General features: G+C 35.3%; 1 protein-coding gene across 4 annotated transcripts in view; it reads left to right on the top strand.

Moving 5' to 3' along the window:
• LOC131162311 (probable ubiquitin-like-specific protease 2B) overlaps positions 1-19,278 on the top strand; it is a 63,520-nt gene extending 44,242 nt beyond the window's left edge. For all 4 annotated transcript variants that reach the window (XM_058118645.1, XM_058118644.1, XM_058118643.1 and 1 more), the window contains 2 exons: positions 16,667-17,098; positions 18,260-19,278. In XM_058118645.1, coding sequence (XP_057974628.1) covers positions 16,667-17,098; positions 18,260-18,910 — 1,083 coding nt within the window. In that variant the 3' untranslated portion in view covers positions 18,911-19,278. The remainder of the gene's footprint in view (positions 1-16,666; positions 17,099-18,259) is intronic.
• Positions 19,279-19,639: the final 361 nt, after the last annotated feature.

Genomic DNA, 19,639 nt, shown 5'->3' with positions numbered 1-19,639 from the left:
TCCTTCCTCTTCCTGGACTTTGACTGAGTTTTATTATTATTCGATCCGCTCCAGAACTTGCCTCTCCCACAATCCTGATTACCTTTCACCACGAGCCCTTCACCTTGTGAACTCTCATCGCTAGTCTTCTTTCTTTGATGAAACCCCAATAATGCACTTGTGATATCCTCTAACTCCAGGGTTTCTTTTTCCCATGTCAGAGTCATAACCAGATTCTCGTATGTAGGAGACATAGGTAGGGAATTCAGCAGCATCTATGCCTTGTCTTTGTCCTTGAACTTCACATCAACCCGCTTCAAATTGCTGATTATTTGATTGAATACGTTGATGTGTTGATTTAGGTCTGTATCCTTTGCCATATTAAGCCCATAGAGTCTTTGCTTAAGAGACAACTTGTTTGATAAAGACTTGGACATATACCAGCTTTCCAGTTTCAGCCAAACTGCTGCCGGCGATTCCTCATCTATGACGTGATACATCACGTCATTAGTTAGACAAAGTCTGATAATAGCCACAACTTTCGCTTATAATTCCTTCCAACTCGTGTCATCCATGTCTTCCAACTTCCTTCCGTATAGTGCCTTCATCGTACCCTTCTGCACCAACAAGTCCTTAACCCTCCTCTGCCAAAGTACAAAATTTCCTGTTCCATTGAACTTACCAATATCGAACTTCGCAGAAGAAATCCCAGCCATTGCAACCTGGATCTGATACTAGTTTGTTGTGCAGAGTGGCCTGAATGCCAATGCATAGTGAAAATCAACAAATCAATTTGGAACAAGCAATGCAAGCAACCAACGAAGAATATATGAAACAATCACTCACAAAGAGAATAAATGAAAGCAAATAAGAACACACGACACAAGAAATTACGTGGTTCGACAACTTGCCTACGTTGATGGGAGCAAGCGGTTGATTTTCACTATCAATTGCCAAAGCTTTCATCAAGCGTTACAAATATAGTTTTTATATCAACCCTATGCGTATAAAAGACTTAGATTATATCTAAAACGCTCCTTTAGCAATCCCCGGAGGAAAATCCTCCGAAATCTCCCAATCTACCGATCTACGCAGAACAAAATTGTCTATAGTTTTAGAAAACTGTCGATGGTATGGACTGAAACCGTCGACGGTTATCTACCGAGGTCAAACCGTTGATCATACCGTCGACCAAATAGTCGACAATTTCTTCCTGCAACCCCCCTCCTTGTTCTTTGCTTCACCATGCTTTCTCGGTGCATGCATTCCACTCAATATGGGCCACATATCCAACATGAAGGAAAGAGCATATTTGCGGTAAGTTATGCATAACACCTCTAGAAGATAGGGAGGGGCTATTGAGATGGTTTGGACACTTGCTATTTAGGCCAAATAGTGTACTGGTGAGGAGAGGGGTAGTTATTGGTAGCAGTAGTAAAGGGGTAGGGGCAGACGTGAAATAACTTGGAATGAGATAGTAAGGATTTACTAGCTCTTAATTGTTGGAGGAAATTGCTGACAATTTTTAAATTGCATGGTTTTGAATCACAGTAACAGGTAGTGTAACGTAATGGTAACGGGTGTAATGAGAAGCAAGAGTAGTGGATGTTACATAACAGGAAGCGGGTGTAACAACTGTGAGTTTTATTCAAGCGCACACAACCTTGTGCATATTAGTGTTCTTGCATGTTTTAAGCTTTTAACCCTTCGTAAAAAGAGTTTTAGTGTATTTTGAATCCTTTAGTTCAACTAAGTTGTTTGGTGAGGGCAAGAAGTTTGCATTTGTTTTAAACTGCCATTGACAAAAAAGTTACGTGTTTGTGTGTATTTATATTTCTCATTGTTCTTATGTGTGATGAATTCTTATGTGTGCTAAATTAATTAATTAAAAAAAATACATTATGCACTCCATTAATCTACTAGATACATAAGACATACGGATAATACAAATAAAAGATAGCTAGAAAAGGAAGAAGGTCGAAGTTGAAAAATATAGAACATAAATATCAAATTACTAATATGATCACAATAAAATATTTTCCTAACTAGTTTGTATTTTCAAATTGTTAATTAATGCATCTCTTGTGAAAATTAAACCTTAAACTGCTCATTAATGAAACGATAGTTCTTTTGAACCATATGTGTAATATATTGATTTGTGTTTACAATCTTCTAAAAAATTTATAAGATAAATAAAAATGTGATTAGTGATAACTTGAGAGAAAAAAATTGAAAAAATATATGTAATATCAATTTAAAAATGAGCTCTAACTGATTATATAAATTAATGCGGCAACAAAACATGTTCATGAACTTGAGTATTTAACTTATGATCCTATTAAATAAGCCCATTGTTTGAGTTTACAAACAAGCCAACTTGCGAGCTAGTAAAACAAGCTGGCTTGAAAGTTTGACAAGCCGAGTATCATCTATCTCATGCTCAGCTCATTAATTTTTGGGTTTCATGTTTTAGATTAAGCTTGGATCATTTATCTTGGTGAACGAGCCATTATTGAGCTGAACACCGAATAGCTTGCAGTGGGGTGGAGGGTTTAGATTGGCTGACTCTGGCCCATGTGAGCTAACTTAGAAGCCTCTTGTTGGGCTGTCTTATCCTACACATGCTGCATCAGACATAAGTTAACAGTGCCAAAAATGAACTTCATGCTGCATTTTTGGGAGGGAGAGTAGATATTCCTTCCCACTCTGATTTATCATCCATCAAATGTGGGATTGTGGGTATCTTTCGTATGGTCCATGTTGGTTGGATTTGGGAGGACAATGGGGGAGGCTTGGTCTATGCCCCCATTCCTCCTCACTCTTTTCCCATTCAACTAGTTGGGGCTTTTTGCTTGCCCTGTTGTTTGGCATCGAGTCCTGTAGACTTTTGAACTTTTCTTTTTTCCATATGATTGCAGCCCTAATAAGTGTAAGGTTTTTTATATATTTGTATTTTTATGCATCATGCACACATACATACACATATATGCACACATACAACATTGAGCTGAAGAATCTTCAGTTGTATGCTTTATGCATGGGTCTGGGTACAAGATTGAGCCATGATGATTGGATTGGGCTGGGTTCTGGGTCTGTGGCTGTGGCCAAGCACAATCTTATTAATCTTAGAGCTGGACAAAATCCACCCTGGGTTAGCCCAATGCTCAAGTCTTTTTCGATTCTTGCCAGTATTCTTATTTTATTTTATTTTATTTTTCCTGGAAAAGATGTCCCCCGAATGTGTTTCTATTCGAATTTTCACCAGCTGTTGTTGAAGCAATTTTCCTGGGTCATTGAGATGAGAGGGCTTTATATTTCTGCCACTATATTGTGAATCTCTTCATCTAAGAGCTAGACAGTGAGACAACTTAAAACATGGAAGGCTCAAAGATTGCGGATAAGGGGATTCCTTCCCTGAAAATCTCCAAAAGAGTGGTCCAACTAGTTTGAGGTAGGTTCTAGACCAATGCTTCTTGAAACTAGCTTTAGCATAGACCTTGTTTGGCCTCTTCCAGATAAACAGTAATCCCGTCCTCTAGTTGGACCACATGAATTTCAGTTTTGGGAAGTGCAAATCAATAAGTCTGCACTGCTGAAGCATTTTTAAAGTTCCCTATGGCTGTATGAATGGGATTTATATGTGTCATTCTTCAAATTTGGTTAATTGATTGAAATTACCTTGAATGAATCAGGGGAGATAATTAATCCTATAAAACTTTTGGCCAATACTTCCTAGTTGTTTTTCTGTTTGAAGGGTTAGGGCTCTCATAGAGGGCAGAGAACAACCAATCATTTCATCTTTTCACTACGGTGTTGATTAGAACATAATGGTCCTCTCCCGTCTTTCTTCCCTCTTCCTCCCTCCCCCTCCCCCTCCCCCTCTCTTCCCTTCCCTTTCTCTCCCTTTTTTTTCTATTTGATTTTCTCAAAACTACATAGTGCTGGTGTTAGGTTTTGGGTCTCCTCTCTTTTTCTCTCTATGCGTTCCAGTGACAGTTCCGATGTATAGTTTTCCAGTGGCTGGTTCGGTTAACTACCGACAATGCTTCCGTGCAGATAGAGCACACGACCACGCGCTTCGTTACGATGCATCTCAACTTTCCAGTAGCCAATGCACTAATACGCTAGCAAAGAACATCCAAAGGATTTCCAACGATCTTCTAATACTTCAAGAATTGAAAGAAAAGTCCAGGCACGAGAAATTGGAAAATTTTCACAGCATTTTAATTTTGCTTGTTGATATTTTGACCTATTCTGTAGGATTTTGGGGAAAAAAAATTCAGTCTTTTTGGAGGATGAATAACTCTACTAGTAGTCAGATTGAGACATAGCTTCAATATTTTGAAAATTTGTAACAATTCTGAGCTTGTTCCTATGTTTATGGTCTGTAATAATAGGGATTTATGACAGGTGATGGAATGAAGTAGAAAAGAATTGAGAGGAATGATAGAATTGTGGAATGATTGTGATGAATTAATGCCAAAAGATTGAAACTACAGGAACTGAGAAAGAAAATAATCACAGGAGAAAGGAACCAAGCTCTTTCGAGGGAGCGTCCTCCAGACCCAGATTTAGCTCAGCCAATTCTGAATGTCCAGCGAGTTGGTTCAATTCCCTTGATAAAGGGAACTAACCTTTTCTCTCCTCTAACTGCTGCAAACAGGAAGATTCTTTCTACGTAACTACTAGATGAAATATGGAATATGCATGGGCTAAATTAGGCCAAGGGTTCTAGGTCTGCTTAAAGCATGACTGGCCCAATTGGTCTTTATAGAGGCCCGAAATAGGCACAGAACTAACAAGCCTACTTGTGACAAATTTATTGCAACAGTTGGGGTTTCCCTGGATTCTTTAAGAATATTTCCGTTTTCTCAACTGGGTCTTGGTCTGTTGCTGCCATTTTGCGACCTGCTAGCTTTTGGGGCTTTCGATTTCATGTTTTGTTGTTTTTTTTCTTTTCTTGAACTTCTTTCCATTTCGGTTCTGTTGTCCTGTGAGGAGTTTCAAATCCTGAAATTTGATCCAAGTTTTGTATTGCAACAGTTGTGGTTTTCCTGGATTCTTTAAGAATATTTCCGTTTTCTCAACTGGGTCTTGGTCTGTTGCTGCCATTTTGCGACCTGCTAGCTTTTGGAGCTTTCGATTTTCATGTTTTGTTGTTTTTTTGCTTTTCTTGAATTTCTTTTCCATTTCGGTTCTGTTGTCCTGTGAGGAGTTTCAAATCCTGAAATTTGATCCAAGTTTCGTATCTTCTTGATCTCTTTCTTTGTCTCTGCGGATAGGGGGTCTAGGGCTAATGGTACCAACATGAAATATCAGCCTTTTGTAAAGATTCTGGTGGATTCTGAGACATGGGTCTTTTCTAGATTCTTTAGGTTATTCTATTGCGAAAATAATTTTCTTTTTTTCATCCTCCATTGTTTGGATTTGAATTTGTTTGGCTTTCCCGAACTTTTAGAGGATTCATATTCAATTGTGGCATGCAATTGATTGAGAGATCAATAAAGAAGCAATAAAGATTTTATGGGTTGAAGAATCTTGTTCCTCAATATTCTCGAGTTTGAATCTTGAATTTAGATTGAAGAATTCTTGCAATCTCTCATTCTTAAATATTCTTCGATTGATTTCATTAGCATCAAAGTTCATGTGGCAAAGGATACTTATGGTAGTATTTTCCAAATGATTGTCATTTCCTTTTAGTTTTTAGTCAGCATTGAGATCTTCTTCTCTCTTGTTATTTCTTTCTTATTACTATTATTAATATGTATTTTCCAATAGTTGGTTACTAGTGGAGATTTTGTGTTTTTGATTTGTAGGCTCAGTATATGCAATTTTGTGTTTTTTATGTTTTTCATTTGCAGTTTTTGGAATATACAAAATTTTTCAAAAAAAGTGCTATTGCATGGTTCTTTTTAATTGTAGTTTAGCTTGATTCACACCCAAAATTGTAGTATAGCTAGATTCACGCCCAAAATTGTATGCTTTAAAATTTTTTTCCTTTAAAGATTTTTTTTAATGCATTGTATGTGTGTGGTTTCTACTAGTTGAAGGGTGTGATTTAGAAAATTGTTTATGTGAAAAAAAATAGTTAATTGTATAATTTGCCTGTGCAATACAATATTTTTTTTACACAGCTGGTTCCAAGTCAGATAAAGGAGTAAGGTTGTGTTAGGTAGTTGACAACCAGCATAAAAATTTGTCAAATCTTATTATCATGAATTCTAACCAAATTCACTTAGGTGACGGAAATGGACCGGGTCAGTATAAAAGGGAAAGGATTAATAAAGTAGCACAAGAAAATAAGATTAGATTAGCAATTTGGAATATAGGGACTCTTATGGGAAAAAAAGTGTGGAAATAGTGGAAATAATATGTAGAAGGAAAATTAACTTAATCTGTCTTCAAGAGACAAAATGGGTAGGAGAGAAAGTTAAAGAAATTGAAAAATCAGGATTTAAATTGTGGTACATTGGTAAAGAGAAACATAAAAATGGGGTGGGTATTATTGTAGACAAAGATCTAAAAGATAGACGTTTAAAGAATAGGGGATAAGATCATTAAAATAAGGATAGCTTTAGGCTTGGAGATGGTGAATGCCATTGGTGCGTATGCTCCCTAAATAGGCTTAGTAGAAAATCTTAAAAGACAATTTTGAGAAGAAATGGATAGTATTGTACAAGAGATGCCAATGTCTGAAAAGACATTCAGAGGAGCTGATTTGAACGGTCACATTAGAAAGGATATATGATATGAGAGGATACATAAAGACCATGGATAAGGAGATAAAAGTGAGGTTGGTAACACAATCTTAGATTTTGCCCTATCTCACAATTTGGTTATATTGAAGACTTGCTTTATAAAAAGAGAAGGATGCTTAATAACCTTCAAGAGTGGGTATAACAAAAGCCAAATAGATTTCTTCTTAACTAAGAACGGGGATCATCTCTCTTGCAAGGATTGTAAAGTTATTCCAGGTGAAAGTTTGGCTACTCAACATAGAGTCCTAGTATTAGATATACATATTAAAAATTGGAAGAGTAGCATAAATCAATGCAACAGAATTAGATGGTGGAACTTGAAGAGAGATAATATAGTAAAATTCAAAGATAAAATGAACAAAGAGTGTGATTGGATAGTAGGGGATAAGGTTAATGCAAATAATGTTTGGAATAAAATGATAAATTTTATCGTAAGGATAGCAAAAGAGGTTTTAAGTGAGTCCAAAGGTAGATACTTGGGTAGCAAAGAAAGTTAGTGGTGGGATCAAGAAGTACAAGAAGCTGTAAAGACAAAAAGAAATCGGTATAAAATGTGGAAAAATTGTAGAAATATAGAGAATCTTGAAAAATATAAAGAAGTAAGAAAAAAAAAAGAAGCAAAAATGACTATTAGTGAAGTTAAACATAGAGCTTATGATACTTTATGCCCTAAATTGAATACAAAAGGAGAAAAAGATAGTTATACACTTACTTAAGTTAGAGAGAAAATGCAAAGGTTTAGGTGATGTAAAATGTATAAAGGATGAGAATGATAATGTCTTAATTAGAGAAGAGGACATAAAAGAGAGGTGGCGGGGAGATACTTTGGTAAGTTGTTTAATGAAAACCAAAATGAAAGATTGAACTTGGAAGTGACAAATGAGGAGAAGACTAAAATTAGGAGATTTATTCGCAAATTTATAGTATTTGAAGTTAAGATGACATTAATAAAGATGAAAAGTGGGGAGTCTATAGGACCAGATAAAATACCAATTGAAGTTTGGAAATGGCCGGGGGATAAAGGAATTATTTGGTTAACTAATCTACTCAATACTGTTATATAACCAAGAAAGTTTCAGAAGGATGGAGGAAAAGTATCTTTGTATAAAAACAAAGGTGGTATTCAAAACTGTAATAATTATCATGGAATTAAGATTATGAGTCATACGCTGAAATAATGTGAAAGGGTAGTTGAACATAGAATAAGATTATAAACAAGATTTCAGGAAATCAATTTGGTTCTATGTCTACGAGATCAACAACAAAAGCTATTTATCTTTTAAGAAGCTTAATGGAAATATTAGTGAAAAGGTGAGGGATTTGCGTATGGTTTTTATTAACCTAGAAAAAGCTTATGATAGAGTACCTAGGGAAGTCCTTTGGTGGGTCTTAGAAAGGAAGGGAGTGTGCAATAGATATACAAAGGCGTGGAAACAGCCTCTTGCAAAAATGCAAGGCAAGGTTGTGTACTATAGACCCAATGTGGTCCGTCCCTTCCTTGGACCCTGCATACGCAGGAACTTTGTGCACCAGGCTGCCATTTTTTATTTATTTATTAAGGATATGTATGATAGAGTAGTGACTAGCATTAGGACTGTAGGAGGAGAATCTAGAGATTTTTCAATCACAATAGGTGTACATCAAGGTTCTACTTTGAGTCTTTATCTTTTACTTTAATAATTGATGAACTAACAAACAATATCCAAAATGAGATTCCTTGGTGCATGTTGTTTGCTGATGATATCATGTTGATTGATGATAGTAGGAGCGGAGTGGGATCTAAGCTAGAACTTTGGAGAGCCACATTAGAATCTAAAGGGTTTGGGATAAGTAAGAATAAGACAATATATGAAATGTAATTTCAGTAATGTAAGGAGTATAAATAAGAGAAGATTAAACTTGATAATCAAGAGATTAATAAAACTGGCAGAATTGGATATCTTGGATCTATTTTGCAAGTTGAAGGGGAAATTGAAGAAGATGTAGTGCATCATGTGTGTTGTGTGATCGTAGAATACCCTTAAAGTTAAAAGGAAAATTTTATAAGAGGGTTATAAGGCCAGCTATGCTTTATGGTTCAGAATGTTGGACAATTAAGAAACAACATGTACAAAAATAAAAGTTGCTGAGATGTAAATGTTAAGGTGGATGAATGGTTTACCATTAAAGGATAAAGTAAGAAATGAGCATATATGTAATAATTTAGGCATAGCACCAATTGAAAACAAGATAAGGGAGGGGCGGCTTAGATGATTTTGGCATTTAAAACGTAGACCTAGTAGAGCACTTGTGAGGAAGAGTGAATTATTGTTTCTAGCATGAAAGGGGATAGGGGTAGACCTAAAATAACTTGGAATGAAGTAGTAAGGAAGGATTTAACAGCCCTTAATCTAGAGGAAAACATTTTTGATTGAGTGAATTGGCGGAAAAGAATTCATGTGGCCGACCCCACCTAGTGAGACTTAAGGCTTGTTGTTATTGTTGTTGTACTTTGGCATTGATTACTTGGGTTCTAGAGAGAATTTCTGCTTCAACCTGTTCTCATCTCTAGAGAAATTATATCCTCCTAATTTGCCTTGTGCATGAACCCTGTCAATGCAAGAAGCTCAATTCTGTGGATGATACTTTGAGATCCTCCCATCAATTCTAGTTTCTACTAGCAAAATCACAGCAAGTTTTTGCCTCATTGTGGGCATTCTCAATTTCCTCTTTCATCTGTTTGTCATCCAGGCCTTGGAGGTTGCGAAATTGAGTCGAGACTCCCCAAATATTCAAAATCTTTGTATGGGTTCTGATTTTCTTGTAACACCTTTTGCAAAGAGGTTTGAGAATCTCCCCTTGGCCATACGGCTAACTTCTGCCATGCTCCTCTTTTTAACGCTGGCAGCATCACCTGTCCTTATCTCAGTTGCCAGCCCACCAACATGCAAGGTCAAACCCTGAGTTATATGGACTGATGCCTGACTGAATTTTCGGTGAGGCAATGATCGATTTGTCCACATTCAAAGCAAACAATCTGCTATCCATTGCATTCGAACTTTTTAAAATGAGAGCCTGGGTAAGGTTGTGACTAGGTCTCGTCCAAGTTGATTTTCAGACAACTGAAAAAATTTCCTCTCGCCAAAATTGCATTGTGTTTGTGGTTTCAATTACTTCCTACAACATTACCAACATGCTTCAAATACCTCTTTATGAGTGCATTCAGCTGCCACTGAACCATCTTGGTTAGCAGTCTGATGAGGGTTGAATCTGGGTGCTGTTTCTGGATGGTAAGGTAATGGTCTTCAAAACGATGGCCCCTATGCCAGCAAAATGCAAGTCGCCCAGATTCTCAAATTTATCTTAGTAGCGATTGTATAGGTCAATGAGCTACCTTTCTGCCTTACAATTCCATTTTTACTTGAAGCTAATGAGTTGTTCATAAGTGATTTACCCAGAAGCTCAACAATGAGCATTTGCCTCCATGGCTTTTTGGCTCACTTCACTTTTCCAGAAGTTTTGATTTTTAGACTAAGGGATTTTCTCATTTCCCATATTCGTCTCTTTCTTCTTCCAATTCATAGATGTCAAGGTTGATTCCACAAGAGTTCCCGGGGAAAAAATATTCTGCCAAAATGTTTATCATGATAGGACAGAGAGGCTACAGCTGCTTTGGAAAAGACTAGGTGGGTGGTGAACATGTTTGAGCCAGTAGGAGTCATTTGCCTTCTTTATTTGCCTATCTCCATGAATCTGTTCTGAGGAAGGATTCCTAATCTTTTCATGAGTTTCATCTTGATGGGAGTCATCGGTTTTCTTGGTTGACATGAGAGATGTTTTACTTCCTCATTAGGTCTAGTGGGCCGTTCCACATTCAACTTCAGCTTTGGCATTCAGAATGATTTATATGTTCCATTAAGGGAAAGTGGGATCCATCTTTCTCCTCTTTTTTTTTTTATTATTTATTTTAATAACAAAAGAAGAGATTTCTTGAAAAAAAGAGAATTTACAAAAAAGGAGAAAAAGACTTCACCCGTCAACTTTTGCAATAATCTAGAAAAAATAAACTAATAAAACGAAAAAAAAAGAAGGAAAAAAGTTAATATTCTGAGCAGAAGATTCCTCCAATCATGCTGAATGTCTGAAAAACTAACTTCCTTAAAGCAACCAAAACCAACACACCATAAAGAGGCCAGGTAATGAACCTTCAAAGGAAACTGTTATGAAACATGTAAATGGGACAGCGATACAGGTTACAAATTTATTTGGGGGGGGGGGGGTGTTGGAGACCTTAAAACAAAATGAAATATGCATTAGATCCAAAACTACAAACATTGTTAACTAGGATACAGAGTTGATTACTGTTTGACAAGACACAAATCACAAGATAAGTTATCTAATGAGGAATGTTTTAGGTACTTATTGCCACTTTTTCAACCATTAAATGTTTTTCTGATCATTCACTTAGAATCAAAATGTTGTTTTGGCAACTTTACTTTTTCTCTAATTAGTCTGCTATGCTGTGTGCATTTCTGAATTTTTTTTCTGGATTTTGTTTGGTGTATTTTTATGTATTATGCCATTTTAGTAATGAGGCTGTGCTAGGAAGCACTGATACCAACACGATACATGGATACAACACGATATTGACATGTCGATATGGCAATTTTGAAAAAATGAGGAGCACCTTTCCTGCAAAACTATCAATTACACATTTTACTAACCGCACTTGTAGAATCATTAGCTACATTCATATTATAGAATATTGGTCCAGCAACAAAAAAACTACTCAACAGCCTGATAGTGGGGGGCAATGGGCGTGGCTCATCAAGAAATAAAAAGAAGAAAAAATTAACAGTGTGGCAAACTGGCAATGGATTTAGGGAGGGGGAAATGTCATTGTCTTGTCAAAAAATGTGTCAGCTGTGTCGAAAAATAAAAATAAATTAATTAATTTCGACACATGGTGGATGCTTGTCTAGCAGGTATCAAAGTCCAACACATGTTGGACATTAGGCTCCCAAAATTCTCGGTGTTTCCAAGAAGTTGTCTTTTTAAACCCTCCTCCCACCCCACCCCACCCCCACCTCCACTCCCCTTCCCATGGTTTTAAATAACGGCCGTGACCGTTACATAATGCCCTTAAGTAATGATTTTTTGGCTTCTTGATACCGTTACTCACCGCGAAATTGGTGGGAAGAAAAATCACGGTTGTAGTGGCTGTTACGGACTGCGAACGTTATGTGAAGGTTGCTACGACAGTTACGTAAGTGCTATAGGATTGTTAGGTATGAAAAATTATTTTATTTTTTACTTCTCAGTTTTGTTCCTCCTTACAATAACAACAAAACCAAGCCTTAAGTTTCACTAGGTGTATTGGCTATATGAATCCTTTTCCGCCAATTTATGCGATCATAGATAATTTCTTTTGACAAATTTAGGGCTATTAAATCCTTATTATCTCATTTCAAGTTATTTTATGTCTACCTTTACCCTTTCTACTACCCCCCCAACACAGTAACTAACTTACTCATCCTCATTAGCGCACTATGTGACCTACATTGCAAGTGCCCAAACATTTGAGTAGTTCCTCCCTTATCTTTTCTTCTATAGGAGCTACACTTACCACGAATATGTTCATTTTTTAATTTATCTTTTAGTGTTATATCACTCACTCATCCATCTAAGCATTCTTATCTTGGCAACTTTTACTTTTTGGATATTCTGTTTCTTCATCGCCTAACATTTTGATCCATATTGCATAGTTGGTCTTATAGTCGTCCTATAAAACGTCCCTTTCAATTTTAAGGATATTCTACGATCACAAAGTACACTTGAAGCATTTCTCCATTTTACCCAAACCCGCTTTAACTTTGTGCATTAAATCATCTTCAATTTATCCTTTAGCTTGTATAATAGATCCCAAGGTATCAAAATCTACAAGTGCTATTCGTTTTTTCATTATCAAGTTTAACTTTTCTCCAATATTCCTTCTACCATTACCAAAATTACATTTCATATATTCTTTTTTATTTCTACTTATCCTAATGCCTATAAATTTCAAAGTTTCTCTTCATAATTCTAACTTAGCCTCTACTCCATCCCTAGTTTCATCAATCAATACAATATCATCTGCAATCAACATATACTATGGAACCTCATTTTGAATGCTCTTAGTCAGTTGGTCCATCATTAAAGCAAAAAAGATAAGAGCTCAAAGCAGGTCCTTGATGTACACATATGGTGATTGGAAATTCTCTAGATTCGCCATCTATAGTCCTTACACTAGTCAATACTTCATCGTACATATCCTTAATGACATCAGTATACCTACTACATACACCTTTTTTTCCCCCTCTAAAACCTACCATAGAACTTCCCTAGGTACTCTATCATATGCTTTCTCTAAGTCAATAAATGCCATATGCAAGTCCCTCTTCTTTTTCTTAAACTTCTCCATTAATATTCTTAAAAGATATATAGCTTTTGTGGTAAATCTCTCAGACATAAAAAACCAAATTGATTTTTTGAGACCTTCGTTTCTAGCCTTAATCTTTGTTCAACTACCCTTTCCTATAGTTTCATTGTATGACTAATAAGTTTAATTTCACGATAGTTATTACTATTTTGAATATCTCCTTTATTTTTGTGTATAGATATTAAAGTGCTTTTCCCCCCATTCATCTGGCTTTTTCTTAATTTTTTTAATTGTGTTAAATAAATTAGTTAACCATATAATTCCATTATCCCCTAAGCATTTCTAAACTTCAATTCGGATGTTATCCGGTCCTATAGTTTTTCCATTTTTCATTTTTTTAGTGCAAACTTAACTTTGTTAACTCTAATTTTGCGAATTAATATCATATTTTTAGTCTTTTCCTCATTTGTCAATTCTATGTTTAAGCCTCATTAAATAACTTACTAAAATAACTTCGCCATCTATCTTTTATGTCTTCGTCCTTAACTAAGACAATATCATCCTCACGTTTTATACATTTTACATTTTCTAAGTCTTTAGTCTTTCCTTTCTTTAGTTTTATCAAGTTTAAATATATCTCTTTCCTCTTCTTTTGTTTCTAATCTATCATACAAACTATTGAATGATTTGCATTTAGTTTCACTAATTGCATTTTTTGCATCTTTTCTCGCCTCTTTATACTTTTCAAAGTTATTCATGTTTTTACATTTTTGTCATGTTTTATATCATTTTCTTTGTCTTCACAACTTTTTGGACATATTTATCCCCCTAAGTTTCTTTGCTATTCGAGAATCTTCCCCTTGATTCCCTTAAAATCTCTTTTACTATTTTTTTAATAGAGCTAGCTAATGTACTACATAGATTATTTTTATCTATCTAATCCTCTATAGTCCAATCCCCATCTTTGATCATTTTATCTTTAAATTTTATTATATTTTCTCCCTTTAGATTCCACCACATAGTTCTCTTACATTGATTTATTTTATCATTTTTCTTCCATTTTTTAATACATATATCTAATTCTAAGACTCTATGTTGTGTGGTTAGACTTTCACCTGGAATAACTTTACAATCATTGCATGATAAACGATCTGCGCTCCTAGTTAAAAAAAATTCTATTTGACTTCTATTTTGTCGACTTTTAAAGGTTATTAGGTGTTCTTTTCCCTTTTTAAAACCAGTATTCATTGTTATAAAATCACATGACATAGCGAAGTCTAAGATCATGTCCCCCGGCTCATTTTTGTCTTCATATCCGTATATTCTCATAACTGTTATTATCTCTTCCAACGTGTCCATTCAAATTTCCTCCTATGAATATTTTCTCAGTCCCTGGTATGACTTGTATAATACTATTCAGATCTTCTCAAAATTGTCTCTTAAGTTTTGTTTCCCCCGCTTTTTCATAAATCATTCTTAATATACTATGTGGTGAGAGGGGGAAAATATTATAAAGAGGATGATAATGATACAAAATTTTCCATTTTTTTTTAAATATTCACAAAAGATGCATTAGTTAACAATTTGAAAATACTAACTTGTTAGGAAAATATTTTATTTTTATAATGTTAGAAATTTGATATTTATGTTCTATGTTTTTTAACTTCAACCTTCTTTCTTTTCTAGTTATTGTATATTTGTATTATTCATATGCCTTATGTGTCTAAATAGATTAATGGAGTGTATAATGTATTTTGTTTTATAAATTTAGTACACATAAGAATTTATCATGCGTGAGAACAATGAGAAGTATAAATACACACACATACACGTAATTTTTCTTTGAATGGTGGTTCGACAAATGTAAACTTCTTGTCCTTATCAAACAATTTAGTTGAACTAAAGGATCCAAAATATACTAAAACTTCTTTCTAAAAAGGGTTAAAAGCTTAAAACATGCAAATACACTAATATACACAAGGTTATGTGTGCTTGAAAAAATTCACAGCCATTACCCCCACTTCCTGTTATGTAACATCCGGTACTCCTGCTTCCCGTTACACCTGTTACCATTACATTACGCTACCCATTACTGCGATTTAAAACTATGCCCCTTCCTGTGCCTCCCCGTAGAATGGAGTGGGTGGGTGGAGGCTAATTTATTTGTTCTTGTGCCAGTTTAGCTAGAAGAAACCGGGGGTGAATTTCAAACTGGAACCACCAAGCACAAACCTGATCCATCCAATAAACCCGAACCCAGTTCATTGGATTTATAGTTTCTGTTGCACTTAAGTTTTTACATCTTGAAGCTTCAGATGGGCTACAAAGGTTATCATTTTTGCTTTCAGATTTTCTATTATTTTGGTAGACAGGAATTTTAATTTCCTTCTGTGACTTCTTTTATTGTTTTAATTTTAATTTTTTTTTTTGAGCTTCTTTATCATGTCCTTGTTATTTTGTTGGCAATTTATTATGATATAAATAGTTAAATGTCAATTGAGAATCTATAAATTATTTTAAAAATATTAGCATATTTTTAAATTGGGGTCAAAATTTTACATTTGTTTGAAAATTTCTTTATGCCAGTGCTCTTGATGCAATGATTGGAAGATATTTTTGGTTGCCACTTGATTTGAATTGCCAAGGAAATCGCATGTAAAAAATATTTGCAAATGTAGTCTCATAACATTGAAACTGAGTCATACCATTTTTTGAATGTAAAATATAAAAATCATATAAAGAAAGATAAACCTGCATTCGATATCATTATGCGCACTCTCACATGTGTAAAGTATTTATGAAGTTGTTTGAATGGTAATTTTAAATAGCAAAACTCAGGCAGATTGGGCTGTGTATGGGTTGTATTAATTCAGAAAGACGACTTGATCAGCATGATTGTTTGCTGTTTTGTATTATTATTATTATTATTATTATTATTATTATTTGTTTTTTCCCCTTATTTTGTTCTTTTGTTCTTTAAAGGAGGATTTCTTATTCTCCTGTATAATTTTTCTATATTAATAATATTCTTTGATGAATAAAATTGTGCTGAATCTGCCTGCCTTTTCCTCCTATCGAAGTGTCCACTACTTAGGAATACTCTTCTTCCCCAGAGTTGAAGAAGGTTAGCAAAATACTGCAGCTTTTACTCCAACTTTAATCTCACCTAAAAGGGTGCCCAGTTGGCAAGTGGATTTGTTCTGATTTATTCCCACGTTGCCAACTTGGATTCAATATTTGGGTTGTCCTCCCGCTTCCGCAACTTGCCTATTAAAAAAAGCAGTAATAATAATAAATTGCAATGACTACTGCAACTGTTGCTCATGAGAGTTAATGTTTCTTTGAAATTTTCTTCTAAAATGTTGAAGTTTAAGAATCGATGCAGATTTTTATTTTCCTTAGCATTCTGACCATTTCTAGCAATAAATTTGTATCTATTTTAGAAATTATTCTGGGAACCTGCAGCAATCTGATGACAATTTATGGTGACCACGTTCTAACTCATGATTGTTTTCCTTTTCCTCCTTTCCAGCTCAATGTAAATTGGTTTCCACCTTCCGAGGCTTCTCTCAAGCGTGTTCTTATCCAGAGACTGATCTATGATATCCTTGAAAATCGTTCTCAGGAAACCTCTCCTCGTGGCTGCAGTAATGAGCAGTGGTTGAAATTTCAAGAAAATAAAATTGAGAATGGAGCTGGTGTGGAGTTTGTTGAGGAGAGATTTAGTCCTGCAAAAGCTTGTCATGGAAATTTGTCCAGCTCACAAACAGGCCAAGGAATTGAAATTACTCTATTAGCAACATCTTCAGTGAGGAATTCTCAGTGTGTTGGTGACTCAGGCTTGGTTTTGAGGGAGTTTTTTGAGCCAGGGGCTGCTGCAGGGTCATTCCTTGATGGACGGTATCAATCTTTTGAACCAACAGCATCTTTTCATCGGCTTAATGATGCTATGGCACCAGTTATGGTAATCACTTTCTTTGTCTTTAGTCTGAGCAAAGACTCATGTTTGTTCTTCAATTTTTTTTCAGGAAAGTCAGTGACCTTAAATATTTATTTCTAAAATAAAATTGTTTATATTGTTTAATATATTTGAACAATTGTCAATGGGGGATTGAAAGAAACATCTTCTCCAATTTTAATTTTTTTTTAAATTATCCTTGGCCTCTATTTTTCCACTGAAAACGTCCTATTATATATCTTTGTTCTTGTGAGCACATGCCGACTCCATGTTTATAGCATGATGCCCATTAAATAAAAACAAAGGTCCCTCAAAGCTAGTTCTAATAGTCAACATCTATTCCATTTGAATCATGGACTGAAATTGAAATCCCGAGTCTGATCATTTGGATGTGGCAAACCAATTCTTGTGGTAAAGGAAGTTAGGCTGTTCCACCTTTAATGTTGGTTTGCATTGTCTTTAAAATACAATGTCTGCATTGAGCTGTGGGTATTGTGGAAAGTATTCTTTAGACTTGTGATTTTAAAGGAAAATTTTAATGTAAAAATGCAGAATTGTTTTATAGAAAATCTGTAAATTTTTAATTTATTAATATATTTTTTAAAAATATATGAGAAGCATAAATTCACTTAGAAGTGCTATGTTTATTTTTATTAATAATTAACCAGCTCTGAAATCTATCTATTATTTTCCTCGCCATGAGCTGAGTGAGATTTGGGAAGAACATTGTTTTGGATGAGACATCTTAATTTTTTTTAGACAATAATATTCTAAAATTAAAGAACTTTCATCACTCCTGCTACAAAGAAATGAAGAGATCTTCAATATTATCTTTACTTGTTTGTGGTCTAGAGATTAGAGGCAATTATTTTGAGGGTAATTTTCCCTCACCAGAAATGACATTTTACAGCTGACAATTCTGTTGAATATTGGAGCACCTAATGTTACTAAAGCACTTACCACATGGCTATTGTGCGTCTATATACAATGACTATTACTTAAATTGTAACAATTTTATAGGCTGGTTTTTATTTTTTTTAAAAATAAAAAAATTTCCATTTGATTATTGTGCTTTTTTGTGAAGCATTTGTTAATTGAAGGGGAAGTGGAAAGCAGTCTCAATTGTGTTTTTGTATTCTGACATAACCATCCAACTCATTTTTTCAGGAAGAGACAGCAGCTGGTGAGCAACTACTTTATCCACCAGTGGGCGAAACTGGTTATCAAAGATTGGGTGGAATTCCTCATGATGATTGTTCCCTTGCATATTCATGCGGAGATTTTAGAGGAGAGCCTTTGTGGAACCCTGGAATCTCTATGCAGCTCCCTGAGCATGAGCATGAGCATGAGCTTGCTGCCTCATCCCCAGAGACATTAAGTTGTTCCTCCGAGGATTCGTTAGAAATGGGGTTCAATAAAATTAGCCCCACTGGGGGAGATAAAGGCCTGAACCATAAAGGAGAAGATCGATCTACATCTCCCTCCACGGAAAATATTGTTTGCTCCACACAGCATATTGCATCTGGATCTAGTGGAATAGAGGAGATTGCTGTCAAAGACACTCAAGACCATGACAAATTGCCAGCTTGCGATGAGAATGGGGAGTCTCGCTCTTGCCGAACAACAATTATGTCATTCACTATCAAGGACTCTGATATGGAAGAAAACCAGGATGGTGCATGTGATGAGGCGCAATTGGTTGGTGATGATACGTTGTCAGAATCAGAGCAGCGAGCTGCAAAAAAGTTGCGGCTTACACCCCCGTCCGAGGAGGAAGGCAGACACACGGGAACCCTCCTAAAAGATCTGCACTTGTGAATTTGGAATGGCTAGAACATCCATTTGCCATGCTCTGTGAATAGTGTTATGCCCGTATACTGACGCTGTATGAATGGACTCTAATGGGAAGCTATGTGCATATATCATGTTCTCAAAATTTTGAAGTGAGCAGTGACAGTTTAGGGTTTTAGAAGTCACAGAAATCTTGTAATTCTCTTAAATAGGTTTGGTGATTTAAAGATCCTTTGACCCGCAAGCCTCTGTTCAATTCACCTGAAAATCAATGAGTTGGGGCTGGGATCTATGTTTAATGGGTCAAATGGGTTGGCCATTAACAAACAATTTCAGTAGAAAAATGCTCTATTATCTTTGTGAAATACAATGATTAATGTTTTGATTTGTGTTTAGGGTCTTGGAGTTTCAGACTGGATATACATTTTTGTTCAATTGGAAAAGATATATACACGAAATAAATTTGCATGATTTGGGACTTTCAATTTGTAGGAGTTGCGGTCACACTCTTTCTGGTTGAATATGGTTAAAACGAGACAATAAAACAAAATTGAGTTCCTATTCTCTCAGATTGCTCACTTTTTATCTGCATTGAAAGACCATTATAAATTTTTTTTGCAGCCAATGGCCAGCCTCTTTGATTTTCTTCATTCTTTCCTTTTTATTAGAAGCCCTTGTTTAAATTGTGACGTGCACCGGACACATTAGGTGCTTCATACGTTGCGTCCTTGCTTATGAACCTCCCTGAAATAAAAC

This window comes from Malania oleifera, chromosome 8 (genome assembly GCF_029873635.1).
Source record: "Malania oleifera isolate guangnan ecotype guangnan chromosome 8, ASM2987363v1, whole genome shotgun sequence".
NCBI classification, from domain to species: Eukaryota; Viridiplantae; Streptophyta; class Magnoliopsida; order Santalales; family Ximeniaceae; genus Malania; species Malania oleifera.
The sequence above is the reverse complement of the archived record's forward strand: the minus strand, read 5'-3'. Positions and strand labels throughout refer to the sequence as shown.